The following is a 27655-nucleotide window of genomic DNA, read 5'->3' as shown; positions in this document are numbered from 1 at the left end:
AAACAGCTGTGGCGCTCCCTGTTTTCTGTCGCTTCTGGACTGCAGAAAACACTTTCCTGAAATATCTGTGACAGTTTAGAATACCTGGTCTCTGGTAAATAATGTAACACATTTTTAAGCAGGGTGTGGGGAGAGTGTTCCACTGTTCCTCTATTTAAATATGGCCTTTCATTAACAGTAATATCATCCTGCGCTTCGTGACAAACTAGCTATATTAACCATGCAGAGCCGCCTAGTGGCCAGTCGTAGCATCGCTGGAAACTTCCCAGCAGCCGGAGTCTGACTCGCTCGAGGTTCTGTTTACATCTTTGATTATATATATTTCCTCAAATGTTAGAGTTTTCTGGTTTATATAAGAAAAATAGTTCCTGGGAGTATTCAGGTGGCCTGAAATCTAGGAAACCAGGTAGGTTTGCTAATCGGTGAAGCAGCATTATAGCCTCAAGTTGTTGAGGATATTTATAACTCTCGGAAGGGGATGCGCAATGGAAGGAAGGAGACGGATCCGGGCCTTTTCAGATGCTCTCCGAGTGTGGTTCAAAAATCTGCATAGAAATAAACAGACACACCTTTTGCCTTCTTAGAGCCTTGGGAGGAGAGACTTTTGAGCCAGAGGAGTCGGCCGTGTCTCTAACATAGGAAAAGGGTGGAAGAAGACGACTCTAGTCTAAACGAACGAAACTGCTTCCAACCAGTGGGATATAGAAGGGAAAACCGAGACAGATTGCTCACTAACAACCTTTGCACCACGCTCTCTTATCCAAGCAGCGTTACCCCACCAACAAAATCTGCATCCTGCTGGATGGAGCCAATGGCAACTGAGTTCAATGGCTCCTGGCATTCTATTTAAAGACAAGAAAACAAAACATCCGGCAGCAACATCAAAATCATACTTTCCCCTAAAAGTCACTGACTTCCTGATTCATATGAAAACCCACCACTCTTTTCCTAACTGCAGGGAAAATTACTTGCGCGGCGGGGCAGGAAACCAAGCTATTTGCCCAAGTAGCAGCACGTAAAACTGAGACTGTAGAAGTGAGAAGGACAAAAACAAGTTAATTTTCGATGTCGAAAAAGAGGCCGGAGGTGGGATAGGAAACAACTTGAGGGGAGCAGAGATCGGACGCCTCTACTACACCTTTCCCTGCTCGACTTGCCAACATTTCCTAAAAGGGCAACGTGTTGTGTTCAAAGACCGTCTTAACGTTTTGCCGGGTTTTATTATACTTGTTGTATACACAGACAATACAAACGGGCGAAAAACCAAAACATTTTTTTTCCAGTGGAGTTCGCAACTTGTAGAAATAAGTATTCAAGTGCACAGACATAACAGGAACAAATATTGTTTTTGTTTTCTTTCCTTTTTTTGTTTGCTTGGTTTTTTTAAAAAAAAATCACAACAATCATTTACAGAAGAGCAAAAAAATATACACACGGTTAAAACCCTGAATTTCTATTTGGGAACTTTTCCCGCCCCTCTGTCGATTGAAATCTAAAGTACATAATTTTGCCTGATGCATATTTCAAGGTTCTTTCCCTTCCCACCCCCATATTAAAAAAAAAAAAAGGTATAGATTTCCTACACAAAATTCGAAGACTGGCTACTCTACATCAACAAGGGTCTTAGGTGGGTGGGTGGGACTCGGTCAGGTATTAAATGCTCGAATTAACAGGATTTTTTCTTTTAAAATAAAAGAAAACCACTCTTAACTGGCACCACCTAGTCTATTATTCCCCAGGAAGGCTGTTTTCAGGTACTTACTTTTCCATTAAAAATATAAATTAAATTAAAATTTTTAAAAAATCCAAACTAAATGCAATTTTAAAATGTACAGCTCACGAAGTCATCTTCACTGGACTACACTATGGGTACCAACAAATCAGTCGTCTATTATCGGTTGTAGTTTGTTCATTACAAAGATTTACAGCAATAGAAATCAACTGAAGCGGGTTGAGGGGAGGACGAGAATGGAGAGAGAGAGGGAGAGAGAGAAATTGAATGACCTCTCTAGGCGAACCAGCAATGGACTCGGGAGGAAGAGCAGGCAGAGGAGGCAGACGGAGACAATAATAGTTGTGCATGTAAATATGGATTAAAATCAAGAGGATCAGTGGGATAAGTTTGCAACGAATCCCCCTATTCATTCACTGACTGTCTGCTTGAAAAGTGGGCATTTAGATCGGTCTTAATCTGAGCTAACTTTTCTTGAAGGAGTGCTCACACTTATAAAGCGCTGCCTAAACAAACTAAAATCTTAATAGGGTTTATGTCCAGGCGTTGGATTACGCCGTAGATCCCAAAGATTTCACTGACAGAGTTAAGCACATGCTTAGCCAGTAATCACATGCTTAACTCGCCCCTCCCCGCGCGTTAGAATCAACTGGATTTTAAACAGTTGATTTAATTTACAGCACACTCCTATCCATCGCTACAAGACAGAAATCCCACCGGTTTCAAATAAACATTTGCTCCCGTGTAAGGGTGCGCAAAACAATAGCCTTGAGCTGAATCGTGTTCTTAATCTTTATTTCCAGTACCCTAGTCCTAAACATGCCCAGCGAAGGAAATTCGGGGAGAAGCGCGCTCAGGATTGAAATCCGGGGCTGTTTATAAATGCTGCAATCCTAAACATGCTTATTACGGAGTTAGAATGCTTTGGACTTAAGAGGAATTTGCCGGCTATAATCCTATACATACACACTTGCCCGGAAGTAGGTTTCATTGACCTCCTTGGGACTTATTTCTGGATGGGCACCGTATAAGACTGCACTGTTGCTTTCTAAGGAATAGAGTATAGGCTCTGGCTCTTGTTAGACCCATTGATTTATTAAACGAGGCTTGAAAGCACCTAACAATTGTTTCGAGACTGCACTCACTATGTGAAAGGAAGCCCCACTGATACTTTTTATAATTAGTATTAGACATTTGGTGGCGGTTGGTATTGTTGTGATTTGGCCACCTGTGTACATAACGCTTTGCAAACTGCGATCCTAGTGATACAGAATCGGAAAAAAACTCTTTGGAAATCGGTGGGATTTACTAGTCAACCTGTTCATGATCCGAGTGCAACTTCTGCAACAGAGAATAGATAGGTTGTAGGCACACTTTAGATCTATCCATCCACATCCTATGCGTAGTTACACGAAAGGAAATATCGCTAAATTCAATGGCTCTTACTTCCAAGTAAGTGCACATAGGATCGCGAACTAAAGAGCCCCATTGATTTCAATTAGAGGGATTTAAGCGAATTATTCTTTGCAGCCTATGCGCCTCCATAAGGGGGGGGGGGGGTGAAATTTACACCCGAGTAAGTATAACTAGGATTGCGCTGTAAACGTGACTAGATCGCTCCCAAAGAAGTTATTATGCATCTCCCACCAATATTGCAGTCCTATAAATTCGATAGGGTCCCACTGCAAATTCACAGTAGGCTCTGCTTCTAAATAAGCATACGGTCGATCGTCACATAACTTCTCAGCTGCGAAATTGTAGCAATTAGCCACGTATACTTGAATTCAAATTCCCCTAAAATGGTCGTGCATGCAAAATTACACACTACACTCCCCCCCTTCATTTCACTGCGAATGTGCGAAATATTCGCTTAACGATCTCATACAGGGCATTAAAAGTGTTTAACTTTAGATTGGATCATGCGCAAAGAACTCAATTTCTTAACCCCTTTGAGACTAAGGTGCCAATTAAACCACCAATCCACAATCCAGAAAGACGGAGGTAAGTGGAATTCACACACCATTCTTATGCAAGTGTAATAGGCGACGAGTCCTTTCCTTTTCTGCGAAACTTACTTCCACAGAAGTGTTAACTGAATTTCTGGATCCATTCATATTAACTTTAATTAATGCCTAGTTGTGTTCATTTCATTGTTGTAGTTTAATTCCCTTAACACTGTTTTGGGAATCCGCTTCCAGCTCACATTAGAAAAGAGGAAGATGACTTTTTAATATTAAAAAATAAATTTGTCAGGATATTAAATACAGGCAAGTATGCGCATATTTATGTATCAACTAAGGACAAGAAGTTTCCCACTAAATCCACTAACATCCTTCTAGAAAGTTTTGAGTCCCTTTTCTTTTTCTTTCACAGTGAGCGAGCGCGAAATAACGTTAGGAAATAGGCTAAACTGGTGGGCTTAGTCTGCAGACTCAAAACCATCGGCAAGTCTGTCTTTTCAGCCGCTTTTGTCGGGTAAAGTACCAGGACCCTTAGTAAGGACGCTTAGGATTGCAGCCTTAACAGCATTAAATTTGGATAAGCAACTGAAGGGCGCTGTGCGAACCCTAACAGAAGTTCCCATTGTGCTCCGCAGAATAACTGTTACCTGGGCGGGTTGGTATCCAAACCACTGCCAGTGCGATCCTAACTCAGGATGCAGACCAGTTCGCAGTCACTTGGGAGTAAGCCAAATGAGCACAGCGTACCGACTTCCAAACAAAATAGTCCTAGGCTTGAGCGGCGAGGAACGGGTTTCCTCCCAAACAAAGCTGTATGCATAGGACTGCAGTTTTAGGATGAAGGTTAGGATCCGCACTCTCAGCCTTTAACCATCTTTACTGCAAGGACCAGTTGAGACGGCTAAACGGGGTCACGATTTTCGCTGCCTTGATCCGAATGGGTTACCCCTTAAGTGGAGTGACTTAATACGGATCAAGGAAACGTCTGACTTCTCCCTGCAGGAGTTTGGGGACCTGGGTACAAACAACAGCGGGGGGGGTAGAGCTGGGGAGCGTTCCCTATGTTCCTTTTGCTTTTTCCAGGGGCGAAGCGATTAAAAGCACCACTTCAGATGGGAAAGAGAGATGGAGAGAGAGAAACAACAATTTCTCGTCGCGGGTGCCGATCCCCCCCCTCCCCCCCACTGCGAAGCTAAAGTGGGTTCCGTGCGCCAATGTGCCGCTCGCGCCCTAACGCGCGTGCGTGAGTGAAGAAAAAGCGGAAGGAGAGCGAAAGAGAGGGTGCTTGACTGCGCGTGCGCAGGTTCCCGGAGAAAGAGAGGCGCTCGAGTGACGCGCCTAACTAAGCGCCCAGCCTCTCGCGCAGGCGCCGAAGCTTGGCGGGAAGGAATTGGCGGGAAGGGAGAACCGTTGAGGGGAGGGGGAGGGGTATGTATGTGTGGTGGGTAAAGGGCCGCCTCTCTAGCTGTGCGAGTAGAAGCCGTAGTAGCCGATGTCCTTGGCGCAGGTCTTGTCGCAGTCCCTGGGCGCCAGGGCGGGCTCGCTCTTGAGCGGCGAGGAGCTCTCGGAGGCCGGCGTGCCCGCCGGGGAGAGCCGCCGGCGTTTGGCCTGCTCGTAAATCCCAGAGTCGGTCGAGTCGATGGACTTGATGGACGACGGCGTCTCGATCCAGCTCGAGTCGGACAAGTCCTTCGGGGGCTTCGAGTCCTCGGGGGGCTGCCCGGCCGAGGGGGGAGGCGGCGGAGGCGCCACCAAGGGGGAGCGCTCGGGGGGAGCCAGGCTGTCAGGCTCCTCGCCGCCGCCGCCGGCCCCTGTGGGCAAATAGGGGTTGCCCCCCGCGCGGGAGCTGCTCCCTCCGCCTCCGCCGCCGTTGGGCCAGCACGACAAGGCCTTGGCGCAATACTGAGGCGGGCTGCGCGCTCCCCAGCCCGACGGGTCCGGGTAGTAGCTGAGGGGCCGCGCAGTGCAGCCGGCGGCCTGCAGCGGGAGCGCCTTGACTCCGGCCGCCGCGTAGGACAACAGGGTGGCGGCGTTTCCCGCCAAATCGCCCGCCGGGTCGTAGGCCGAGGCTGCCGCTGCGGCGGCGAAGTCCAGCCTGTTGTTGGCGGGCGTGACGAACCAGCGCTGAGGGGAGGGAGCGCCGGGCTCCTCGGCTTGCTGAGGGGACAGCAGCCCGTTGGGGTGAGGCACCCCCCGCTCCGGAACCGGCCCTCCGGGGCCCACGCCGGCTCCCGCGCCGGCCCCTGGGTGGTGATGGTGGTGGTGGTGGAAGCCGCGGGACTTGGCGTAGTTGCTGACGAACTGGTCCTGCAGGAAAGAGCCTGCCGCCGCGGCCGCCATGGCGTAGCGGGCGCCCGGCACGATCTGCGAGCGAGGGGAGTCGTTGGGCGACGGGGTCAGGCGGTCCATGTCGCAGCCCGTGTAGATCCTGAGGGGAAGGGGAGAGCGGGAAGGAGGAAGGGAGACATGTGGGTGACGGGTCAGTCGGCGGGAGAGAGGACGCAGAGCAACGTGGCCGCCCTTTAACCGCCGCCCTCCCCCAATAAACAACGTCAAGAGAGCCGCTTCGGGGCTCAACTCACTGGGCGTCACTGTCGTCAGGGGTACCAACTTGAATAAAATATTGAGGGCCCTGCATAATCGATCAGGTGAACATGGTGCATGCACAGCATTTAAATGGCAATGTCCATCAATTTTGGGGAAGTGGTCCCTCAATTTTTTTGGGGGGGGTGAAGACCCCTCAGCTCCTAGGAGTTGACTCCTATACCTGTCGTGGCACCTCAGGCCTACCTCACGGGATTGTGGTGGTTAAAGGGGGGACGTTTGCACGCCTCTCTGAAGTCTTAATGATCAGCATAGTATGCATGACTAGTGTTCAACCTATGGGAATCTAGTGTCCCTCCTGTAGTTAGGGAGGTAGCAGCCCTTCAAGTGCTCCAAGACCCCCAATTCCTATCAGTCCCAGCCACTGTGGCCATTGGTCAGCACTGATGAAAAATGGGGGGGGGGGTCACAGGTTTCCAGTTCCTGGATTAAGTTAATCTCGTAAATCAAGTCGTCGAGGCATCTGAGCATGCGTCAAGTTTCTCTGCAGCCACACCCCCACCACGCACATAAAGAGAAGAACAGCTAGGTGACAACCTGACTTCCCAGGCGGGCTTTGTGCTAGGGTTGCCACTCTCCTCCCTTTTAACAAGGGGAGGACAATCAACCTCCGTCCCACAGCAGTAAATGGGGGTAACGCTCATTTCTTCTCATCTGGCTTAAAAAGGAGAAAAAAATATATGTGGCTGCAGCTCAGGAGCCTTCTTAAGTTATAAAAAGTCAAACACCAGACTCTGCTCTAAAATGAAGAATTCGGGCCAGTTAAGAACCGTTGGGTTCCAAAAAGAAATAAATACAATGGACAGATCTTGGAATGATTGGGTCCCCACTTCCCAAATTTCCTGCAAATGAGGGTTGGGCTGGAGATAATAGGAGGATCTTGGGAAGAATGGCGGAGTTCTCCACTATAATTTCTAGGGCAGCCTTCCTCAACCTAGGGCTGATGAGAGTTGTAGTCCAAAGCATCTGGAAGTGGCTGTCCTAAGCAAATAAGGACCACAAATAAGGGAGAGTAAGACTGCAATGTCTTCAGGACCTTGGACAAGGGCCTCTCTAGGGCTTCTTGTCTCTAGACTCTTGACAAGTCTAAGGCTCTGAGCGAGGTATTGGCAGAACAAAACACATGTCCTTGGGAATCAAGGAGACCAGAGATTAAACCTCAGGAGGTATCCAGGGTCAGTAGTTCTATAACCATTCGACTGCGGTAGAGCTAGATTCTTGGGAGGTCCGGGAGATTAGAGTAAGGAGGAATCGACTACACGAGCGCTAAGAAAGCACCTGGTTTTCTATTCTATTCTATTCTATTCTATTCTATTCTATTCTATTCTATTATAGTCATAATACAGAGGACCCATGAAATGAACAATCCAAAAACCTTTGATTCGAGAACCTGAAGCTGCAATCCTAAACATGGGTAGTGGAGAAACAAGTCCCCATTGACCTCAACGGGACTTAGTTCTGAGGATTGCAGTAAGCAACAGCTGGACAGACGAGCCCAGGAAGAGTCAGTGCTGAAAACTGCAGGGTCAGATCGGACTAGATAAGTGACGTGACCAGATTACTCTTAAGGGGGCTGGGCTGCTTACTCTAGATAATCACAATTCTCATTCGAAAGAGCTACAAGCTTCAAATCACGATGGGCATTTTTTTAAACTTCAAAACACAATTTTATACAGTGCAAGGAATCTCCCTTTCCAGAAAACGGTATTTCAGGACGTCCCTGCAACTTCACTGAACAGTAAAATGCTTGGGAGAGGGGATCCAGTGGGGTTATTTCGCGGAGAGAAACTAGCACAAGGGAAGTCTACATTTCTGCCCCTTGGATCCAAGAAACTAAACAAAACCCAAGGGACCCAGAACCCTTAAAGTAACCTGGAACCACCCCACGAAAAGGCAGCATTCCTAACCCCTTAAATCAACGGAGCCCCGTGGATAAGGAGAAGCCTAGAGCTTCAGACAAGGCAGCGCACCTGGAGATCCAGAGAGGAAGAGGATCGCTGCCTGGCTTGGAGCCCAGAATCCAATCAACTGAGTCCTCGTCTGCTTGATAACTAACCCAGACAAGGAAACATTGGATTACGTCAGATTCACTAAAGTACACGTACTACTTTTGTTTTAAAAGGCGTCCTTTTTTAAAGAGGGCGGGTGGGGTGGGGAGAACTAGACTGGGCTTTTTTTTTTTTTCTGGCCAGATTTATTTATTACCATAAAAAGGGAACCAACAGCGTGCAAAAGGTTAAGACTGGTTTTTCATTTTATTTTAAACAAGGCACCCCACCCGTCCTGCAAGAATAAGCCTGCCAGTGGGGTAAATCGACGCAGGCCCAAATACACGCAACAGGTACTCCGGGGCCATTTGTAGCAAACAGCAGGCGAGGCAGCCTCTGAGCGGTTCCCTGAATAGGCTGCTTAACGAGCTAAGCGCCAGCGGCTGTGCGAGCAGAGACCAGCCAGGCGGCGTTCAATTGCAACCGCTCCGATCATCTGAGGGGGCAGGCACACGATCACACCCTTTTATTCTCTTCCCGAGGTTGCTAATAAGAAACGGTGGATCGCCGCGCAACGGAAAACGAGGAGATCTATAGCGCGGGAAGCCAGCAAGAACCGAGTTCAGCGCGCTGCTGTTGCGCCTGTATGATGGCTTTGTGCACGACTCTGTCGCCGTAATTGAGGGAAGGGCCCGCACTGATTAACTCTTGCTAACTTGCCACCTGTTTCTTTGGATGACCTTGCGGTCGAGGCTGTTTACATTACGCATGGATTTAAATCTCTAGGAACTTTCGAAATAAATCCTGCATTGTAAGCTGGAGGAGAGGAGAGAGCGGGGTGGTTGGAGCGTGTTAAGGGATAGTTGTCCCCTGCCGCTGCGGGAAATTGCTATTGCGCGCCTGGAGAAAGGGGAAATAAAGCCTTTAGTGGCAAATACCCTTCACCATATGTAGGGAACTGTTTGTACATTCTAGGTCAGATTTGGGCTTTCGGGAACTTCCTGCTCCGCTCAGAAAGGAGCGATGCAGCATGTTTCCAACAAATTTCAGTACCTTGGAGAGTGACTTCAGTGTTGCTTGCACTGTGCTAGCTCCCCCATTGACTTTACCCATCCGGATTTGCACTCCCTCTTGGAAGCTGTTTGTGGATTGCGACCTAAAAAGGTTGCTTCTAAATCGCCACTGAAGCAGGACGAAGAAGCCGAGGAAAGGGCAAGGCACGTTTCTCCAACACGTGTCTGGAAGGCTGGGTAAACCTTTCCAAAAACCAGGCCCAAGGAACACAGGCAGGGTCAGCATACTTTTTCCTCTACAGCCCTGAGGACCTCGGGGCCACCTGGTGACTAGCCTCCATCAGCCTGCCATCCGCTGCACGTTTACCTGGGAGAAACCCCACTGCGCACAGCGGGAATTACTCCCGAGTAACACGCACGCGCGCACACATGGGGCTGCGCTGCTGGCCTTACGGGGTCCTCTTGGGTCTCCAGCATCAGCCCCAGACGGCCTTCTCCCAGCACAGATGGTGCTTTTCCTTTCCCAAGGGTCTAATGGCAATGGCAGCCCCTCTCGCAACATCGCCCCCTTTACCAACACCAGTCCACAGATCTGCGTGTGGTTGGTGTCTTCCCGACAGAGGAGGAAGGTCGAGGATGAGTCAGGATCTTGAGGAAGGGGGGTGCTGTTTTTGGAGAGGGGAGGAGGGGGTCACAGGAAGCAGCAAAGAGTCAGGTTGTTTCTAAAATCGATTTCGCTGATGCGAAGCCTAGAGGTGAAATCAGGGCGCCTGGGAAATCACCGACAGTTTTGCGAAAAGTCTAAAAAAGCACATCTCACAATTTGAGGCAAAACTGGGGATAATTGGTGGCTCTAGGAAGAGAGACAAGCAAACATCAGCCGAAGGTCTTCTCCCGGGGGCTGCCTTTGTCCCTATGGGAACAGGCGAACTCTAAAGCTATTCTTCAGGGCCGCCGGCTGAGAAATTCTGGATAACTCGAAAACCTGGCTAAGCGCATCACCTATTTTGTAGCCATTTCTTCTATCGCTTTTGTTAACACTCCTTTCCCTTTGACTTGTAGTTAGGTGGGGGTGGGGGGAGGAGGGACAGTCTTGCTTGGCAAACTTCTGATTAGATAAAATTCTAGTACTGGGTCTGCCGAACTTTCCTTATCCTCTCCATTTGTTTGGAAATGAATACGTCGCACACCTGATCAATTTGTCTAAGGGGCACTCCGCTATCAGTCAAATCTCAAAGCAATGACTACAGTCAGCTGTTTTAGACAGCAAAATCCAAGGAGTGTCAGAGGATGGGGGTGTTGTTGTTTTAAAGACAGGTGATAACTTTTCGGGTTTTAAAAGCGCGTCTGCAAGCGCGTTTACTTCGATTCTAAGTAAGTCCCATTTGATTGACTTATTCTCTAGAAAGGAAGCTTGCGATCACTGCATTTGGCTCAAGTTAAACTTTAGGATCACGCAGAGCCAGTGAATTCCCTAAGATCGCCGGGCCCCCTCTCGTGATCTCCTTTGCCTAACCTGCCTCACAAGGGTGTTGTGTGACTGGAGGAAGAGCGGGATACGAAGGTAGTTAGGTCAATATTTATTTCTAACACAAAGAACTCGGGGTCGTTTAAAGGGCCATTTCTTCGCACAAGTAACAAGTCTTGTGTCAATAGGCAGGGCGCACCCTCCTGCGAGTAAACCCACAGAACTGAAGTCACGCCTTCAAAAGTGCAACTATTACAATTGGGAATCGGGTAATCAAAGGAAATGAGTCTGCACTCCCTACTCCTCTCCCCCCCCCCCCGCTTCGTCATGCACCAAAATATGAGCTGGACGACCAAACTGCGTGTGCCCACCTGCGCGCACTTCTGGGAGCATCATTTTCACGACCTACTCTGCCAGCGCCTGCTAGGGGTGCGGAAGACTCCCAAAGTCCTAGTTATACAGCAGCCTCGCCAAAGGGGGTGGGGGAGAGAAACAGAGTGGATTGCAGGAGCCCAGGGTTAGTTCCTCTTTGGGGAAGCCGGAAAAAGGCAACGAACATTTAAGGGAGCCGTTCTTTTCAAGGGAGGTGAAGAAGGCTACCCCGATCTAAACATTTTCCTACTACTAGCCAGCAGAGAATAAAAAGAATCAAGTTCACATTTGACTTACGTGTCATAGTTATCTCGGAAGCCTTTTGCAAAAGGGTTGTGATCTATTTTCAGCTGTGTGATCTGTGGAGGGGAGGGAAAGCAAGAGTCAGAGGTGCTTCCTTGGATAGCACATTTCACACTTGAGGATTAGTACGACTAATAAATATAAATCCCACTCAACACCACCATCATTTAAAGCGGATATTCTGTTGTTTCATTTTGGGATTGCCACGCTAACAGGAAAGGAATAATGGTCATAGCAATAATATAGTATCAGCAGCACTACAGAACACGCCAACACGCGTACATATCCTCCCACCGATGAATTTCATTACCCTGATGGGCTAAAATGTTCTAAATTAACTTTCAAATGCAGTTAATTTTGCAACTCAGCCTAGAAACGCTACACTTCCCTTTTTTTTTCAACCGGTGTGATCCAGCCGTATCTTCGCGCGCGGATGGGGGCTCCCTCACTTCAGCAAGGGCCCCGCTGAACTCAGGGGGACCGACTTCCCAGTAAACTCGGCTCAGGATCGGGCTGCAAAGGCAGCTCACTTCGAGCCACGTGCTTTATTTACAGCGCCAGGACCCAACAGACTGGCACGAGATGTAGATGAAAGCAAAAACTCGAGCCATTCAAGCAGAGCTGGTAGGCGCGCGAACAGCGGCCTCCTAGCCGCGTCTACTCAGAAGCAAGTTCCATTGAGTACAATGGGGCTTCATCCCAAGGAAGTGGGGGTTGGACTGCAGCCTAAAGAAAGCTGTTTACTAAAGCGCCCCAGCAACACGACACCTACCGCTTTCTCTTACGCATACAGACACGGGCAAAGCCAGTTCAAATGTGTGTTTGTGTCTTAAAACTGTACATACAAGAATTGCCATAATACTTAACAAGTGCCCAATGCAGGGTGACAAACGCTGAAAGCTGTTTTTAGTCTCCTGAAGCTGGTGTTTGTTTGTTTTACTTCCTTGGAACATCTAATTATTCTCCCTACTTTGGGATGAGGGAAGATTTTTAGCGTTTTAAAATAATATATATATTTGAAAATCGCGGAACTGGCTGCCCTGCGATCTCTGAAGATGCTCTTCAGAGTTAGGGACACAATATCTGAGCTCAGCTAAGGAGAACCCACGCCACCACTTCGCCCTCCGAGATGCCTGTCTTCCTGCCAACCCCTCCGCCGCGAGCCTCTGTCCCGAATTCAGAGCGGGATTCGGAGCGAACAGACAAAAAGCTCTTTACATCGGTGTTCTGGTAGGCGGTGACGGCGATAAACTGCGTCTCCGGGAAGGTGAAGGTTTGCACCCTGCCGGGCTGGCTGGTGTCCTCCGTGCCGTCCTCGTTCACCTCCACCACGTGCAAGCGGGGCTGGTACTTGTGGAGGGATTGCAAGACCACCATCTGCGGGCGGAGAGAGAGAAAGGGTGGGTTGGAGCGGGCGGGCGCGGGAGACAAGAGCCCAAGCTTGACCGCGGTTGTTTTTAAGAGGAACAAGAAAGGGGAAGGAAGATCCACCGGGGATCGATAGCCTTCTTGCAGCGTCTGGGAGCCAGCAGTGTAGGAGCAAGCTTTGATCCGAAATCTTTCTTTCCCACTCACCCCCCCCCCCTCAATTGCACTAGTAATTTCGCGCACCTACCCAGCTCACCTTCGGAGATCGACCGCGGATTCCTTCGCCTTTCCCAATACCCCTCTTTGTTCTCCCTGAACCCGCCTATTTGCCTTTCCCTTTCCCTCGCGGTGGCTCGGTGGATCCGCTCAGTTCTTTTGAAACTGAAACCAGATCAGCTCTTACTCGGCTTCTGTTACAAAAGCGGGGAAATTGGGCGAAGGTGCGGGGATGCTATGATCCGCCGCCCTTAAGGTGTGGGTGAGGTGGCTCAATTGGAAAGCGAATGAAGGTGGCGGCGGGGATCCCTTAGGATCCACAAGCGAGAAGTCGATCGGGTTCTAAGGCAGTCCCAAGTCAGAGCTGCAGATCGGCATGGGGCGAGGTTGCAAAGGGATAAAAGAAATCAAAGTCCCTCTTTCCTCCTCCTCCTCCTCCTCCTTTTCTCTGGCTGTCGGGCGCAACAACTGACCTGCCCGTTGTTGTTCGAGGCGCCTTTATTGTTAGTCAGTTTCAGCTTCCCGAAGGAGATTTCCTGGCGCATCCAGTGGGCTCCTGTGTTGGGGGAGTCTGGGTGCATATAAACTCGATTTCCTGAAGGCAGGCAGAAGGGACACGTTTGAAAACAAAACAACGAGAGAGAGAGACCACTTTGGAAAGCAAGACACGAGGTGCGCCTCTTTCCTGCGCCCCCTCCCCAAGCCCTTCACAGATGGCTCCATTCAATTCCCCAGTGGAAACTGACAGCGCTCAGGAGCCGCGGCGACTCCCCTTCGCTTCATCTTTATTTGATTTTAAAAATCTCAACGCGGGGAAGGATTAAAATAGCCATTCTACACACACACACACACACACACACACACACACACACACACACACACACGAGAGAATAAATCCACTCTGTCTTTCCTCTCCATGCTTTCCAGGTCCCCCACCCCACCCGCCCTCCTTGGCGTCGCTTCCTCGGTCTAAGGCAGTCCAGCCAGGCTCCAATTAAGCCTTCTCACCTAAGCGACGTGCGCGCGTGTGGATGCGGAGAGGGAGAAGAGAGAGACGGGGGGAGCGAACGTGTTAATTGGGGAAGGACTCGCCTTGTACATTGGTGTCCGCTTTGCCGCAAGGCACCCATTTGCCGCCTTGAAATCTCCAGTGGTTTGGATCGGCCAGGATGACATCCACAAAAATATTGTAGTGAGCCGTGGGATCCAGACCAGATATGTTAAAACTTAAGAAAGGGAACATTCGCCTGTTTGGAAGAGGGGGAGGAAAGAGATTTTACATGGAGGAAAAATAATCACAATAACAATATTTTAAAAAATACATTTGGATGCCCTAGCACCCACACCTCTCACTAGATTTCTTCCAAGCCAGCGTCGATCTTGCTCTCCGCTTTAGGGAGTTGCAGACTGTAGTTTCCTCATAGCGGCTAAACGGACCTCATCGGACCGGGACGGAACCTCAGTTTTGAATGAGCACATTTGCCATCTTTTCTCCCTCCCTCTCTCGGATCGTGCGCCCAAGGCAATAACAGCTTCCTGCGTATTTCTCCTTAAGCCACAAGGCTAAAGCGCACGCTTCCAAGTAAAGCCGGCTGAAATGGACGAGACCTCCTTCCGAGGAAACAGGGTTGCCACCAGGCAGTCAGACTCTGGTCCGAACCGCGATGGCTTGAATAAATAGCAGCTACCCTTGTTTCGAAATAGATTTGCTCGGAAACAAATCCCGGTGATTTCAGTGGAGCTTACTTTCAGGCGGTACTGTTTCTGATCCGGACGGAGCGCGGGGAAAATATGCAACCGGTCGAGCGCGATCCCGGTTGCAAAATGTCCTGCTCCTGTCCTAAACTGCTGGCCACCGGGCTCCCGGGCTCCCTAAAGGCACAAGCCGCTTCTCAGGTCGCCAGAGGAAAGCGAGGAAATGAGCGGCAGCGGAGCGCAGCGCCCGCTAAAAAATGATGTAGAATGAAGACTCACATAATAATAATAATAATAATAATAATAATAATAATAATAATAATAATAATAATAATAATAATAATAATAATAATAATAATAATAATAGATTTTTGTAGCGAGGGAGAAAACAATTGAAGTCTGCACGATGAAAGGTGCGTACTAAAATAAGAAGCGCCCCGAAGGTAAAAAAAAGAAAGTAAGAAGGAGATCACTTCTTTTTTGTTTTCGGCCTTAAAAAGAAAAAAAGAAAAAAGCTGCCGGTGTGAATTCCTCGACGAATTCCTGGTATTCGGTGCGTTGTCCAAAAGGAAAGGAAAACGGAGAAGGCGTGTGCGTAAAGAAGAACAAGAAAAGTTTTGAGCAAACCCCAAAGAAGGAAGGAAAGTCGGTTGGAGCGAAGGAAGCTCTTCCAGCGGAAAGGTTCTTGGAGTTCGAAGGGGTTGCTTTGGTTTTTGCCTTTGCGTCTTTTATTCCACCTTCCACCCTCCCCGCCGCCTTTGCCTTGCGCCTTGCTGGCATTTCTTTCCCGCCCTCGCCACCCCATCCCGCCGCTCCCGCTCTCCTCCGGGCGCCGCCGCCGCCGCTTACCTGCCTTGCTTGGTTATGATCATCTCGGTCTGGTGCCGGTGGAACTTCAGCCAGAGCGGCCTGTTGCATAGGTAGACCTGCGCCTTTCCCGGGACAAGCCCGGCTTGCGCCGAGGGGAACTGATAGAAGGGAGAGCCCTGGTACGAGGGGCCGTACTGCTGAGGGTAAGGGTAGCCGGCGGCCGGGTAGCCCTGCGGGGCCGAGTTGGACAGCAGGCTGTTGTAGGCTCCGTTGGCGATGACCGGGTGGTGCGCCATGTATCGGCTGGGGCTGGCGATGGAGAAGGCGGCCGCGTGCGGGTTGTGCTGGCCCGGGTAGGGGAACATGCTGGCGGCCGTCGGGGGAGCCGACGCGGCGGCCGGAGGCGCGCTGGACGCGGCTGCTGCCGCGGGCGACGAGAGCAGGTAGCGATCGGCCGCGGCCGCCGCCGCTGCTGCTGCTGCTGCTGCTGCCGCTGCCGCAGCCGCGGCCGCTCCATCGAAGGAGGGGCGCAACTGCTCCGCGGCGCCACCGCCGCCGCCGCCGTCCAAGACGACGGGCGAGAGTTTGGCGCGCTGTTGCTGCTGCTGCGGAGGCTGAGGCTGCTGTGGCGGTGGCTGCTGTTGCGCGTCCCCTGGCGGGTCTTTGGAGTCAGAGAAATTGTCTGCCTCGGCCTGATTCGTCATCCCCCCCCTGGCGAGTTTTTTCAGAGGTGAACTCCTCTCCAGGTTGTCAGCGCTCGACGACAGGATGGCGGCGGCGGCGGCGGGATGGTGGTGGTGCGGATGGTGATGGTGAGGATGCTCGTGCAAGGCAAGCTCGGATCCGCCCGACGCGTAAGCGCCGCCGCCGCCGCTCACATGGAGAAATTTCTTGGAGAGCATCATCGACGGAGGCGACAGACAATGCTCCAGCTGCATCGCTCCAGACCCAGCCCGCGCTCTCGATTTGCCTGCCCGCCTCCCCCCCCCCCAAAAGCAAGCCCTGGCGGTGGTGCTTGGGTTTTTTCTTTGCTTTCTTAAGGCCACCACCGCCGGGCCCTCATCCTGGGGCCCCTCCTCGGCGAGGTATCCAGAGACGCTTCTCCCACCACCCAAGGCTGGTCCCAAACTGAAGCCACGATTGCAGTCTCTTTTCTCGGCCCCCCCCCCCCACCACCACGCTCCCTCCTTCTTCCTCTTCTCCTTCTTCTCCTTCTCCCGGATTTCTCCCCGGGAGGAGAGATTGGCCAATTGACACCGCGCAGCAATCAGCCAAGCCACACTTTTGATCTCCCTGCTTGCGGAGCGCATGAAACGGCTCCTGCCATTGGTTCACCGCTGACTGTAATTTAATTAGATAGACATTAATTAGGATAATCACCTGGCTCCCGGTCGCGACGAGCAAGGCAAATGGATGGAAAGAGACTTTTAAAAATAAAATAAAATAAATATTATTAATATGATTGCGGGGGTGGGAAGGGGATAGGAAGGCTGTGGTGAGAGGTTGTTTGTGTTTGTCATAACTGTGTGACCTTTTTTGTTGGGGGGAGGGGGAGGAAAAGACACTCAAGAGCACCTTAATGAGGTGACAGCGAGAGAGGGAGAGAATTTGGGCTTTAGGATCAGTCCCCACCTGACGCCATACAGGCCAGGGGTCCAATCGCCCACCCGCTATGTCCTGACTCCTAACAACTTGTTTCCACTGCAGGTTTTGGCTCCCTTTTTTTGGCATCCGAAGCAGGCGACCCCGAGCCTAGGATGAGACTGGACAGAGGCCCCACCTCTTCAGGTGCAGCGATTGGACAGGCCACCCTCCTTCTCTCTCAACTATTAACACGAATTGACCACGCGAGAAAAGCGCCGCTGCCGGCCACTAAAATATAATACGCGATGATATCAGGACGCGTCAGGGTCAGCTTCATCCCGGACTGTCCTCGTGGAAATAATAATAATAGTAGTTATTATTATTTCCCTCTAATTCCCTCCTCCCCCTCCCTGCCCCTCCCGTGTCCAAAACAAACACCAGCTCCCAGCATAGAAAAGTAACTACAACCCTGGGGGGGGGGGGGTTAGAAAGGGAACGGGGGGAAACAACACCCCTTCTCTTTTTCTCCATCCATATTCATCCAAAGTATTATTTCCTTTCAGTTTTGAAATAATCATAAGCTTGAAGTGCCTTAATGTATTTGCCTTGATGTTTACGGGCTCTTTGGTAAATAAATATTTTATCTGCACGCAGTGCATGCGGGGGAGATTATCAGAGACAAGCCGCGCACGAGGCATCCATCTCCAGTCAGAGCGACATTCTCCAAAGCCCCCACCTCAACCTCTCTCTTCCCTGCACCGTCGCTTTCTTCAGGCTTGTGTTCCTTCGGTATTTTTGAATATTTTTCTTTCACACGGAGCTCTCTCCTGTGATAATAAGACGGTTGTCACAAGTAATTACCTGGATTTCGTAGGAATAAATTAACATGCTGCTAGAATCAGAGGAAAGATGTTCTAAAACACACTTTTTTTTTTAATTTGAAAAGAGAGCGAGAGAGAGACGGATTTTAAAAATCCAGGCTTAGTTAAACACTTTGAAGGCCATTGGTTTCAACAGGAGAGGTTTGCCTTCCAAGCAACGCAGCGCGATCCTGCTCCTTGCGGCTGAAGGGTAAATCCCTAGACCAGAACATAGTTAGGATACCAGCTTGAAAATGGCTGTCACTAATTAAATGGAAAACACAGCAATTTTTTTTAAAATATAGATTTAAGGGGATAATATGCCACTGAGGCAAAGTAAGAGCTGCCTAGCAGGGGGTTGGGCTAGATGACAGTCGTGGTCCCATCCAACCTTACAATTCCTTAATTCTAAAGGGAGTAACACACTCCTTAGACAGGGTGCGAAGAAATAACTTTCTTCAATAGCACTGCATATCTACAGTGTTATGCTTTGGACAGTCCCCGATTGGCTCGCCATCCCACCAATCGCAGGACAGCAGTCTGGGAGGAATGAAGACCGGACCATATTTTATAAGCGATCATCTTCCTGTATTCCCATTTTAAAAGCTGAAACCCACTGCAGGAAAAGCTCAGCGCCTTGCCTCCTCCCATAAACACCTTTTTCTCTTCCTTTTTTCAAGCATCCAAGTCCGAATAAGACTTTGGTGTAACTGGGAAGCTGGCATTCCGCATGGTGACCTGACATTAATTCCAACCACATCTGTATTATTTAACTATATCGTCCCTCTGAATTTCGACAGGGTTCAATGTTTGTTTTTAGCCCCTCCCAAAATCTGGAAGTTCTGCTCAGCAGGTTCCAACGCAGAGAAAAATCTGCAGAGAAAAATGTGGGAGGACAGTCATTAAAAGAAACCAGTCCTGCTATAATACCAATTTTGAGGTTCAAAGTCCTTAAGGTTGTGTGTGTGCATCCTTTAAATGTCCTAGCTGATCTTACGCTATACTATGCAATTTAATTCTACATTACCATAACGTGTTTATATTCTGCAATGCTGGACTAAAAGTGGGGCAGGTAAGAGAGAACCTTAAAACTTTATAGAGTACAATGGAGTCCTTAGGTTAGGCAGAAGGCTTTTAAAAACTGGTTGTCCAATCAATTCCATTATCTGAAACATAAAAATCCCAGTACACATAAACTTGAGGCATCCATCCTCTTGCAATGCATGGATTAAGAAAAGAGTATCTACGGGCTTATCTGTCCTTTACAGAGACAAGTATCCAAAGGGTACAAACCAGGCGAGAAAGGTGGTTATTTCAGTTTCCCAAAACATCCTGAGCTGTATCCCATTAAGTTCTCCTTGAAATCAATGGCCCTAAGTCATGTCTGATGGTGTGAGTGGCTCCACTCCATGATTATCACTTAATGCAAGCTTCTGTTGTGGCCCTTTAATGCAATTTAAAAAAAACCAACAAGTTTCAATGGGAAATTCCAGCATGATGCTGCTAAGTTGCCATTCATTAGTACATTCCCTGAGGGGCAGTCCTGTTAGTTTGTTTCAGCAAAAGCTGATGCCCCAATAGAGTTGTGTTAGCCTTTAAGGTGGCGCAAGTTTCTTAACTGAATAGCAGAAATTTATCGTGTGGAACTTCCAACACTACAGGGCCTAGCTGGTTATCTCAGTACAGGAAACCATTTAAAATGTAAGGGAAGAACTCTCTCACACCGCACAGGACAGAGATAGACATACCTTAACACAGATCTCTGCCTCAGATATATATCTGAGGCTGCTCATGCTGTATATTTTTCAGCTAAGAACATTTACCTGCATTTTATCATTTCCACTAAGGAGAATGCAAGTTTGAGACACATGGAGAGTATTGCTTGAGAGGTCATCATGAAGATTCTCTTGGGACAACAGTCAAGCAGCAAATGGCCACATCCATTGTCCAATAATGTATTGAGAATCAAAGGGCAAAGGGGAAGGAACTCCTGGACAACTTACCAGACCCCATGTCTGCAAATGCTATTCTAGGCTACAGTAATAGAAATATAGTGTCCTGGTCAAGCCTAGGCGTAGCCAAGGGGGAGTGGGGGAGGGCAGGGAGGGGCAGCTGCCCCCCAAATCAATAAAAATCAATAGCTGAGGTTCTGCCCCCCTCCAACAAAAATCCTGGCTATGCTCATGTGATGAAGAGAAGCAATAGTCTTACTCTATTTTGCCTTGGTCAAACCACACCTATTAAAAAAAGGATATTGACAAGCTGGAATGTGTGTAGAGGTATGTAACCAAGATTATAAAGGGTTAGGAACCCAAGTCTTATGAGGAACAGTTGAGGGAGTATTGGTATGCTTGTCCTGGTAGAGCCTGATAAAGAGGAGACTGAGTGGAGATATGATAGCCGTCTACAAATATCTAAAGGCATGTGACATGGAGGATGGAACAAGCTTGCTTTCTCCTGCTCTGGAGGCTAGGACCTGAACCAATGGGTTCAAGTTACAAGAAGGGAGATTCTGACTAAACATCAAGAGTTTTCTGGTGGTGGGACCTGTTTGACAGTGAGACAGAGTCCCACCAGAGGCGGTGGACTCTCCTTTCCTGGAGGTTTTTAAGCAGAGGTTGGAGGGCTATATGTCATGTATGATCTAGTTGGGATTCCTGCATTGCAAGAAGTTGCATTCAGGAAGCAGCAAGTCATATGCTGAGGGTCAGTGGCTTGAAAGATCGTAGCAAAATTGAATGAGCTTAAAGAGCACATTCTTAGCTGACTGATGAGTTTACAGTGCAATCCTGACCATGTCTACTCAAAAATAAGTCCTATTGAATTCAGTGAGACTTGTTCCCAGCTAAGTGGGGCTAGGATCTAAGCTGAGTGCCAGAATGATCCTTTAGAGCGGTGTAGAAGAAGAAAGAAGGTAAGATCTAAACAGAAACCTGTACGCTTATAACAGAAGTAAAAGTAAAGTTTTGACAAGTGTAACACTGGAAGTTGAAGCTGGTGCCTAACGGCAAGGATACCAATAGTACAAGGAGCTAGAGGCGACAAATTCTAATTTTCTCTTCCTGCTGCCCAGTTCTTGTAGACGGAGACACCATGAGTTATATCCTACACATGTCTACTTAAAAGTAACTCCTGCTGGGTTCAGTGGGCCTTAGTCCCAGGAAATGGGTTGTAGGTTTGCAGCCTTACATCCTTATTAAAGTATTGCAACCTTGGTCCATTGATTGCAGTGGAATGTGGGAACTGACTGCAACTTGTACTATCCCCAGCAACTATTGCCAGTGGTAAGAGATGGTGGAAGGTGTAGTCCACCAAGATCTGGTGGGCACATGTGGCTATCCTGAGCTTGGAGGAAAGAAGATTCACCTTGCCCCCAGCTGTCTGAGAACAAATTGCTAGGCTTTGCCATGTGTGCATTTGTGTGTGGATGTGGTGTATATCCGGTCTGTGCATATCTGAAATAACTGAATGAAGCATGTGATTTGGGTCATGATCTCACATTTATGCACCAGTGTCTCAAAGATGATCAGGGACATTCTTAAGCTTCCAAGTTGCTCTGAGGCCTTGGTCTTTCCAAACATTTAAACAGGGGTGGGGGACTTTTCTTTGTTGACAGAGGGCCACATTCCCTCATAAGAAACCTTCTGGGATTGTATGTTCAGGGCTGTTCACAGGGGGCACACATGAACAAGGATGGAAGCTATTGGGAGTGGGGGAACCATTTCACTTTCATTTAGAAAAAGAGCAGTCAAGCAGATAGCTACGAAGAAAGTTAGAAAGCAAAGAGTGGAGGCAAATTTCAAAGGTCCCATCAGCCAGATAGAGAAGCTGCTGTTGCTAAGCTTGCTTACACAACTTAATTGCTGTTGCTAAGCAAAGAGAGGAGGGACTGCTCACCACCCTCACCTGGGAGTAGGGAGGGAGGCCTCCAAGAACAGAAGAAACAGGAGCAGCTCATTATTGTTGCTGCTAGCCAGATGGAAGATTGTATGTGTACTGGCATGTTTGTTTAAGCACTTTCCTCTGTGTCCACTCCCTGTGAGCTGTCTTTATACTATAAAACACAACTGGCTGTTTCTGGCATGATCTGGAAGCTACTCCCTTGAAATTGCCCCCTCCCCTCCAATATTCCATGTCTCTCTCTACCCCCCACCCGTGTCATCACTGGTCTGCATGTCACCATTGCTGTTTATTAATATATAGTAATTATAATAGAAAATACAAACTTAACCAGAAAATACAACCCAAGATCATCAAATACCTTGCAGCTGCCACAATTTAAATTCTAACAGGCTATACTTTAGAAGAGGCGGGGGAACTATCAAGTTTAAGAAGTTTTCCAAGTTGTGAAATGTCACATGCTTACAGTATTAGTTGCTTGCCATTGCATATATGTACCTTGCTTTTCCTTCCAGGAGCTCAGGGCTGTGTACACTTGTTTTCTTCTCCCACTCCTTATTTTTATCTTCACAACAGTCCAGTGTGATAGGCTAGGCCGAGAGTTGGTAGTTCATACACTTAAAACCTGTAAGACCGTGCATACTTATAGATTCTTATTCTTGCTCCTTGTTCTTCATCAGGGTTGGCAAACTTTGATTTTGTTTTTGTATTTTGCTGCAAATATCAGGACTCTGGAAATGTTGCAGTTAAAGCAAGGAGGCTCTTCTTCTGACCTTAGGCATGCTTATTTTTGTGTGATCTGTGAATAACATTTTAGCGGCAACCTTGTGTGGTGAGCTAGACCGAGTAAACATGTGTACTTAAAAAGCAGTTCTACCCAACTTGTAAGGTATAGCAGACTAGCAGGGGGAACAATACGCATGCAGTGTACTGGGTGCAGGAAATCCTGTTGGCATCCCTGCATATGCCAGTGGTAGATGGGGCTCTCCATCCTGGCAAGCAAAGGCATTGTGACAGTTCCAGGGAACATTCCAGCCAGGCACTGGAGGAAGCCACAGGGCAGCACTGAAGACTGCAGCCTGGGAATGTCTCGAGCATCAGATGAAGAGAGCTGGAGGACTGCATTTGCCTCCCGCACCTGAGGTTCCCCACCTTCAAGCTAAATGCACAAGCTTTCCCCCTACCTTTTCTGAGAAATGAAACTAAGCTGATGGGAGAAAATGGCCCAAGCTGAAGAGGGAAGTGGTAGTTCTTTTGTTTTGATGGACAATTTTAGCTTCTAATCACAGTGAATTATTTTCCAAGGTAAATCACAGTGATTTGGGAGAGGGATGTTGAAGCCATGCATCAGGTGCATTCATCTCCCAAGTATTAGAATCCTAGAACTGTAGAGTTGGAAGAGACCCTGAGGGTGATCTAGTCCAACCCCTGCAATGCAGGAATCCTGACCAAAGCATCAATGACAGATGGCCATCCAACCTCTGCTTAAAAACCTCCAAGGACGGAGAGTCCACAACCTCCCAAGGCAGTCTGTTCCGCTGTCAAACAGCTCTTACTGTCAGAAAGTTCTTCTGATGTTTAGTCGGAATCTCCTTTCTTGCAACTTGAATCCATTGGTTTGGGTCCAACCCTTCAGAGCAGGAGAGAACAAGCTTGCTGCATCTTCCGTGTGACAGCCCTTTAGATGGTATTTGAAGATGACTGCCGTATCTCCTCTCAATCTCCTCTTTTCCTGGCTAAACATACCCAACTCCCTCAGCTGTTCCTTATAATGCTTGTACAGTATATAGTTTTTATCTCCCAATCAATTAAAACAGTCCTCTTCAGCTGCAGTCTTCAATTTAATTAAAAATCCTTTACATCTTCAAGGCTGTGTGTATTGCTTTTAAAACAAAAACCAAAAAACCCCACATCTTATGCCTAGATAGCCAAAGTTTTGCAATCTGCATCAAGTTTGAATATTGCTTGTTTCACATTCATTTGTTCTGATTCTACTACTTTAGGTGAGGTGTAAAAAGTGTAGTGCTCCAACGGCTTGCATTCTGACTACAAAATAAAATAATTTTTTTATTCAAACAGAAAGCGAACAATTCTAGGGGACAGGGAAGTTACTGTTATTCTATTACAGTTTATATGTTGGCTGTCTTTTGCCAATGCATATTCAAGAGCAAATACAAAGACAGCATGAATGACAGTAGTTACCAGAACTTTATGCACCGGATACTGGAAGCAAGCACATTTTTTAAAAGTGGACAGCAAAGATGTGGACTTCTCCTGCAGTGACTGAACTTAAACATTATCTAAGAGTGAAAGAAAACAGACAAATTGGGGTTGTTTTATTGGTAAATTTGTCTTCCTTTATTCACCTTCGAATCTATCAGCAAGAGATTGTTTACAAAAGTATTTTCAGAGGTTAAAAATCTCTCTTGAACGAGTCTTGATGGTTCCATCTTTTCTTATGGTTTTTAACGTGCAAATACTTGTTTGATTAAATGTGTATTTTTCAGTTTCTTTCTTACAAATAGTAATAATAAAAGATTTAACCCAAAAAGAATTTGTGAAGGCATGTTTTTGATTTGGTGTTTTGAAGAATTTGTTGACAAAGAATTATTGTATTTTATGGCAAGTTTGTTTTTAATAGGTTTGTTACTCTGGCATTGCGTACACTACCCTTTTTTCTGAATTCACATACACTTCCAAGGCTCTTTGCAGTCCCAAGAGCAAGAACAATAAGTTGGGAGGGGGGAAAGCTAGTGAAAATGAAACTTTTTGAGATACTGAATTCTGTACTTTACAGAGCTGTAGTGAAATAGACGCTTACTATCGCTTACAGCAGCTATGCCAGGAAGCTTGAGCCAGTTTCATGATTAGCTCACAAGGGTTTTAGAAGATTAGTTGTTTTGTGCAGCATTTGATGGTTTAGCATGCTTCTTTCAATATCTTGCTTTCCCACTGCCCCTTTCCAGCACACATCCCATAAAGGTGTCCGGGTTAGCTGCTGTAAAATTGCCCCTCTCCTGTTTGCTCAAAATGATAGCTCAAATTAACTGGGCCACCATATACATTCTCAAAAAAACTGCCTCCACTTTCAAGGTTTTTAATCAGCACATTGCAGGGGCCATTCATCAAGCTAGGCAATCCAAATTCTCTTCAATACCATTGTATCTTGTTTCCACCTTTTGCACTAATTTATGAAGTCATTCCCTAATAAGGTGAACTGCCCAGCCCAGTGGTCAAAGGCCACATACACAGGCTCACGTCTGCTTGGAAGCCACACCCCTCTGACCTGAAAAGTTATAATTACAGACGGGAGTGGGAAAGGACAGAAGCAAACTCAGTGCTGATAAGAGCTTAGAAGTGCCCTAGTATTGCTTTGGGTATATATTTCAAGACTGACAAGCTCTTTTAAAGTTTCTGCGGTTCAGTCCTCCCTCACACCTAAAGCAATAAGACCGCATTAGTGCTGCCTATGCATAGAAGAGATATGTCCCGCAACAACAAATGACCACATGCCGCAGGTCTCCATGTCCCATCAGCTTACTGAAATATATTTCTTTGCTTGTTGAACTTTGTACAATATTGTCAACAATATACCCTCCCCAATTTATGAACAACACAAGCAGAACACTACGGTTAATTTTTAAAAAAACCTACATGGCAATAATCAATATATATATACTGCTGATTTTCTTCCAAATATTAAATGAAAAACCAAACCAAACCCCAACCACATTTTTAACTCAGTTCCAGCATTGCTCTGGAATTTGCAAAGACCCTGACATAAAAACATATCCAAAGTAATTGCATAAACTGAGATGAAAAGGTGTTAGAGAGATGCTCTTAGACTGCAAATGATGTCTTTGACATCCAAACATATCTTAGTCTCAGTGCTTGAAACAATGGATGATCAGAGACTTAGGAACAGCATTTACAAGCAAGTCATTATTTAAATACAACAGTATCCAACATAGCTGCTAAACACTGGACAATGTTGCAAGTCATCAGCACATCCACATGTTCTTCTAAGTGACGTTTGGGGTCCTAAAATACAAGTAGAAAATATTATTCGTAGACCTTATCGGAACATCACATTTGCAATTATTTGTTCTGTGTTTCTATTCCACGGCAGAACTGATGGCATCAATAAGCAATTAAAACTCAGGGTTATCTTATGCAAGCTATTTGATCTAGTTTGTAATTAAAAAACCTTAAGTGTTAGATTGAGGCTGCACAGTGTTCATACAAACTAAGCATGTTATTGTCCTGAAAGTGGTATTTTGAACAAATGAGGACCTAACAATAAGAGACATATTTCTTTCCCCCTTAATATCCTGACATTGATGGGCAATTCTTGTGGCTATAGGAGGGGAGGACAATGATGGATAAATGAAGCCCTCCACACGTGCAATAGCTTTCCCACTCCTTGTACTGGCTTGGGCAGCTCCTTGTGTGCAATCCAGGTGAATGGGGGGGGGGGGACTACATTGCACAGAAAGCTCTGTGACAACACTGGAATGTGCAGAGGATTCTTGACTGGGGATTATCATCATCATCATCTTCTTCTTATTAAATTTCAGACCTGCCTACCACCATGAAGTGCCAGGGGAGATCTCCAGAAGTGTGAACATTGATTGTCTGCAACTGTTTTGAATCAGACCCACACTGCCCATAAACACAGGACTGTGGCCCTGCATGGTGCTGCTTTTTCATATTAAAGGGCACCTATTCAAAACCTGTTCCAACACAGCAGTTCCCCCTTGTGGTTGCTTTAGGGCAGTTAAATAAGAGGTAGTGGCAGGGAGTTACTATATAGGGACCTACTAGGACAACATTTGCTATTCTAGACTATGCTCCCCCATGTTGACTGTGCTCGTTGACCTTTGGATATAGGACAGTATACAATTTTAATAAATAAATAAATCATAGTAATAATAGTTGCCACAGATCAGCATGAAAATAGCCATAGCCAAATAAGCAAAGATTTTTTGTTTTTTAAAGTGCAAAACAGCCTCAGAGACTGCAATTAAGAGCGGGAAGAGTGGTTAGAGGATAATGGGTTGCTCAACACTATCCTTCCTACAATTTGCCTGTTGAAAGCCACACTAACAAGGTGCTTTCTCATCTGCAGCGCGAGGATAAAGGCGCCCCACATATGCTCCATCCCATCTTCTTGTAGCTACTGAGACTGATAGCGCAATTTGTTGGGGGAAAGAACTGATGAGCCGTGTCAAAGGTAGTCTGACCCTTAATCCAACTGCAACACTAGCAGGCTGCATCAGATCACAATCACAGTCTCATAGCCCTTTACACTGGAGTAAGCCCCACTGAACTCAATGGGACTTACTCCTGAGTAGGCATGTACAGTACCGCACTGCAAAATGCAATGTTGTTATTAAACCATAAACATGTCACCCTGTTGAAAAAGATACTTATCTAAATATCTGGGTATGCATTGCATTGAAAATTAATAGTGAATTTCAACAATCCATTATAACACTGTCTCGTTCTTATTCATTTATCAAGTTCATTAATGAATTCTGGGCTCCATTGACATCAATGGGAGCTTTGCCATTTGCTTCCAATGGAACTGGGACTCTATCCCATGTTATTTTAAGATATCCTCACTCAAAACAAAAGTGCTTTCCAATTAAATAAATGAAAACAAACCATAAAATACAGATTGGGGGTGGGGGATAGTGAAGTGGGGGGGAAAAACCCTGATGCTAAAATGCTCTTTTTAGAAAATTTTGATTTGCAAACAAGTAGTGTATCCATAGTTTG

The 27655-nt window shown here is 47.3% G+C and overlaps 2 protein-coding genes across 8 annotated transcripts in view; both read right to left on the bottom strand.

The window, feature by feature from the left end:
- Positions 1–4864: 4864 nt before the first annotated feature.
- TBR1 (T-box brain transcription factor 1) lies at positions 4865–16888 on the bottom strand. Of its 2 annotated transcripts, XM_028746997.2 has the most exons (7): positions 15570–16888; positions 14118–14272; positions 13499–13620; positions 12660–12818; positions 11436–11497; positions 8268–8348; positions 4865–6121 (listed from the first exon to the last, which is right to left on the bottom strand). In XM_028746997.2, the coding sequence occupies exons 1-7, from the start codon at positions 16838–16840 to the stop codon at positions 5155–5157; spliced, it is 2817 nt and encodes a 938-aa protein (XP_028602830.2). In that variant the 5' UTR covers positions 16841–16888; the 3' UTR covers positions 4865–5154. The 2 variants fall into 2 exon arrangements, with proteins under 2 accessions (XP_028602830.2, XP_028602820.2); XM_028746987.2 differs by lacking the exon at positions 8268–8348 and having other exon boundaries at positions 15570–16886.
- A 7317-nt stretch (positions 16889–24205) lies between these two features.
- PSMD14 (proteasome 26S subunit, non-ATPase 14) overlaps positions 24206–27655 on the bottom strand; it is a 59237-nt gene continuing 55787 nt past the window's right edge. For all 6 annotated transcript variants that reach the window (XM_077936660.1, XM_028746969.2, XM_028746977.2 and 3 more), the window contains one exon: positions 24206–25915. In XM_077936660.1, the coding sequence (XP_077792786.1) occupies positions 25817–25915 (99 nt within the window). In that variant the 3' untranslated portion in view covers positions 24206–25816. The remainder of the gene's footprint in view (positions 25916–27655) is intronic.

This window comes from Podarcis muralis, chromosome 1 (genome assembly GCF_964188315.1).
Source record: "Podarcis muralis chromosome 1, rPodMur119.hap1.1, whole genome shotgun sequence".
Taxonomy (NCBI): Eukaryota; Metazoa; Chordata; class Lepidosauria; order Squamata; family Lacertidae; genus Podarcis; species Podarcis muralis.
Note: the sequence above shows the minus strand (reverse complement) of the source record. Positions and strands in the feature narration are given on the sequence as shown.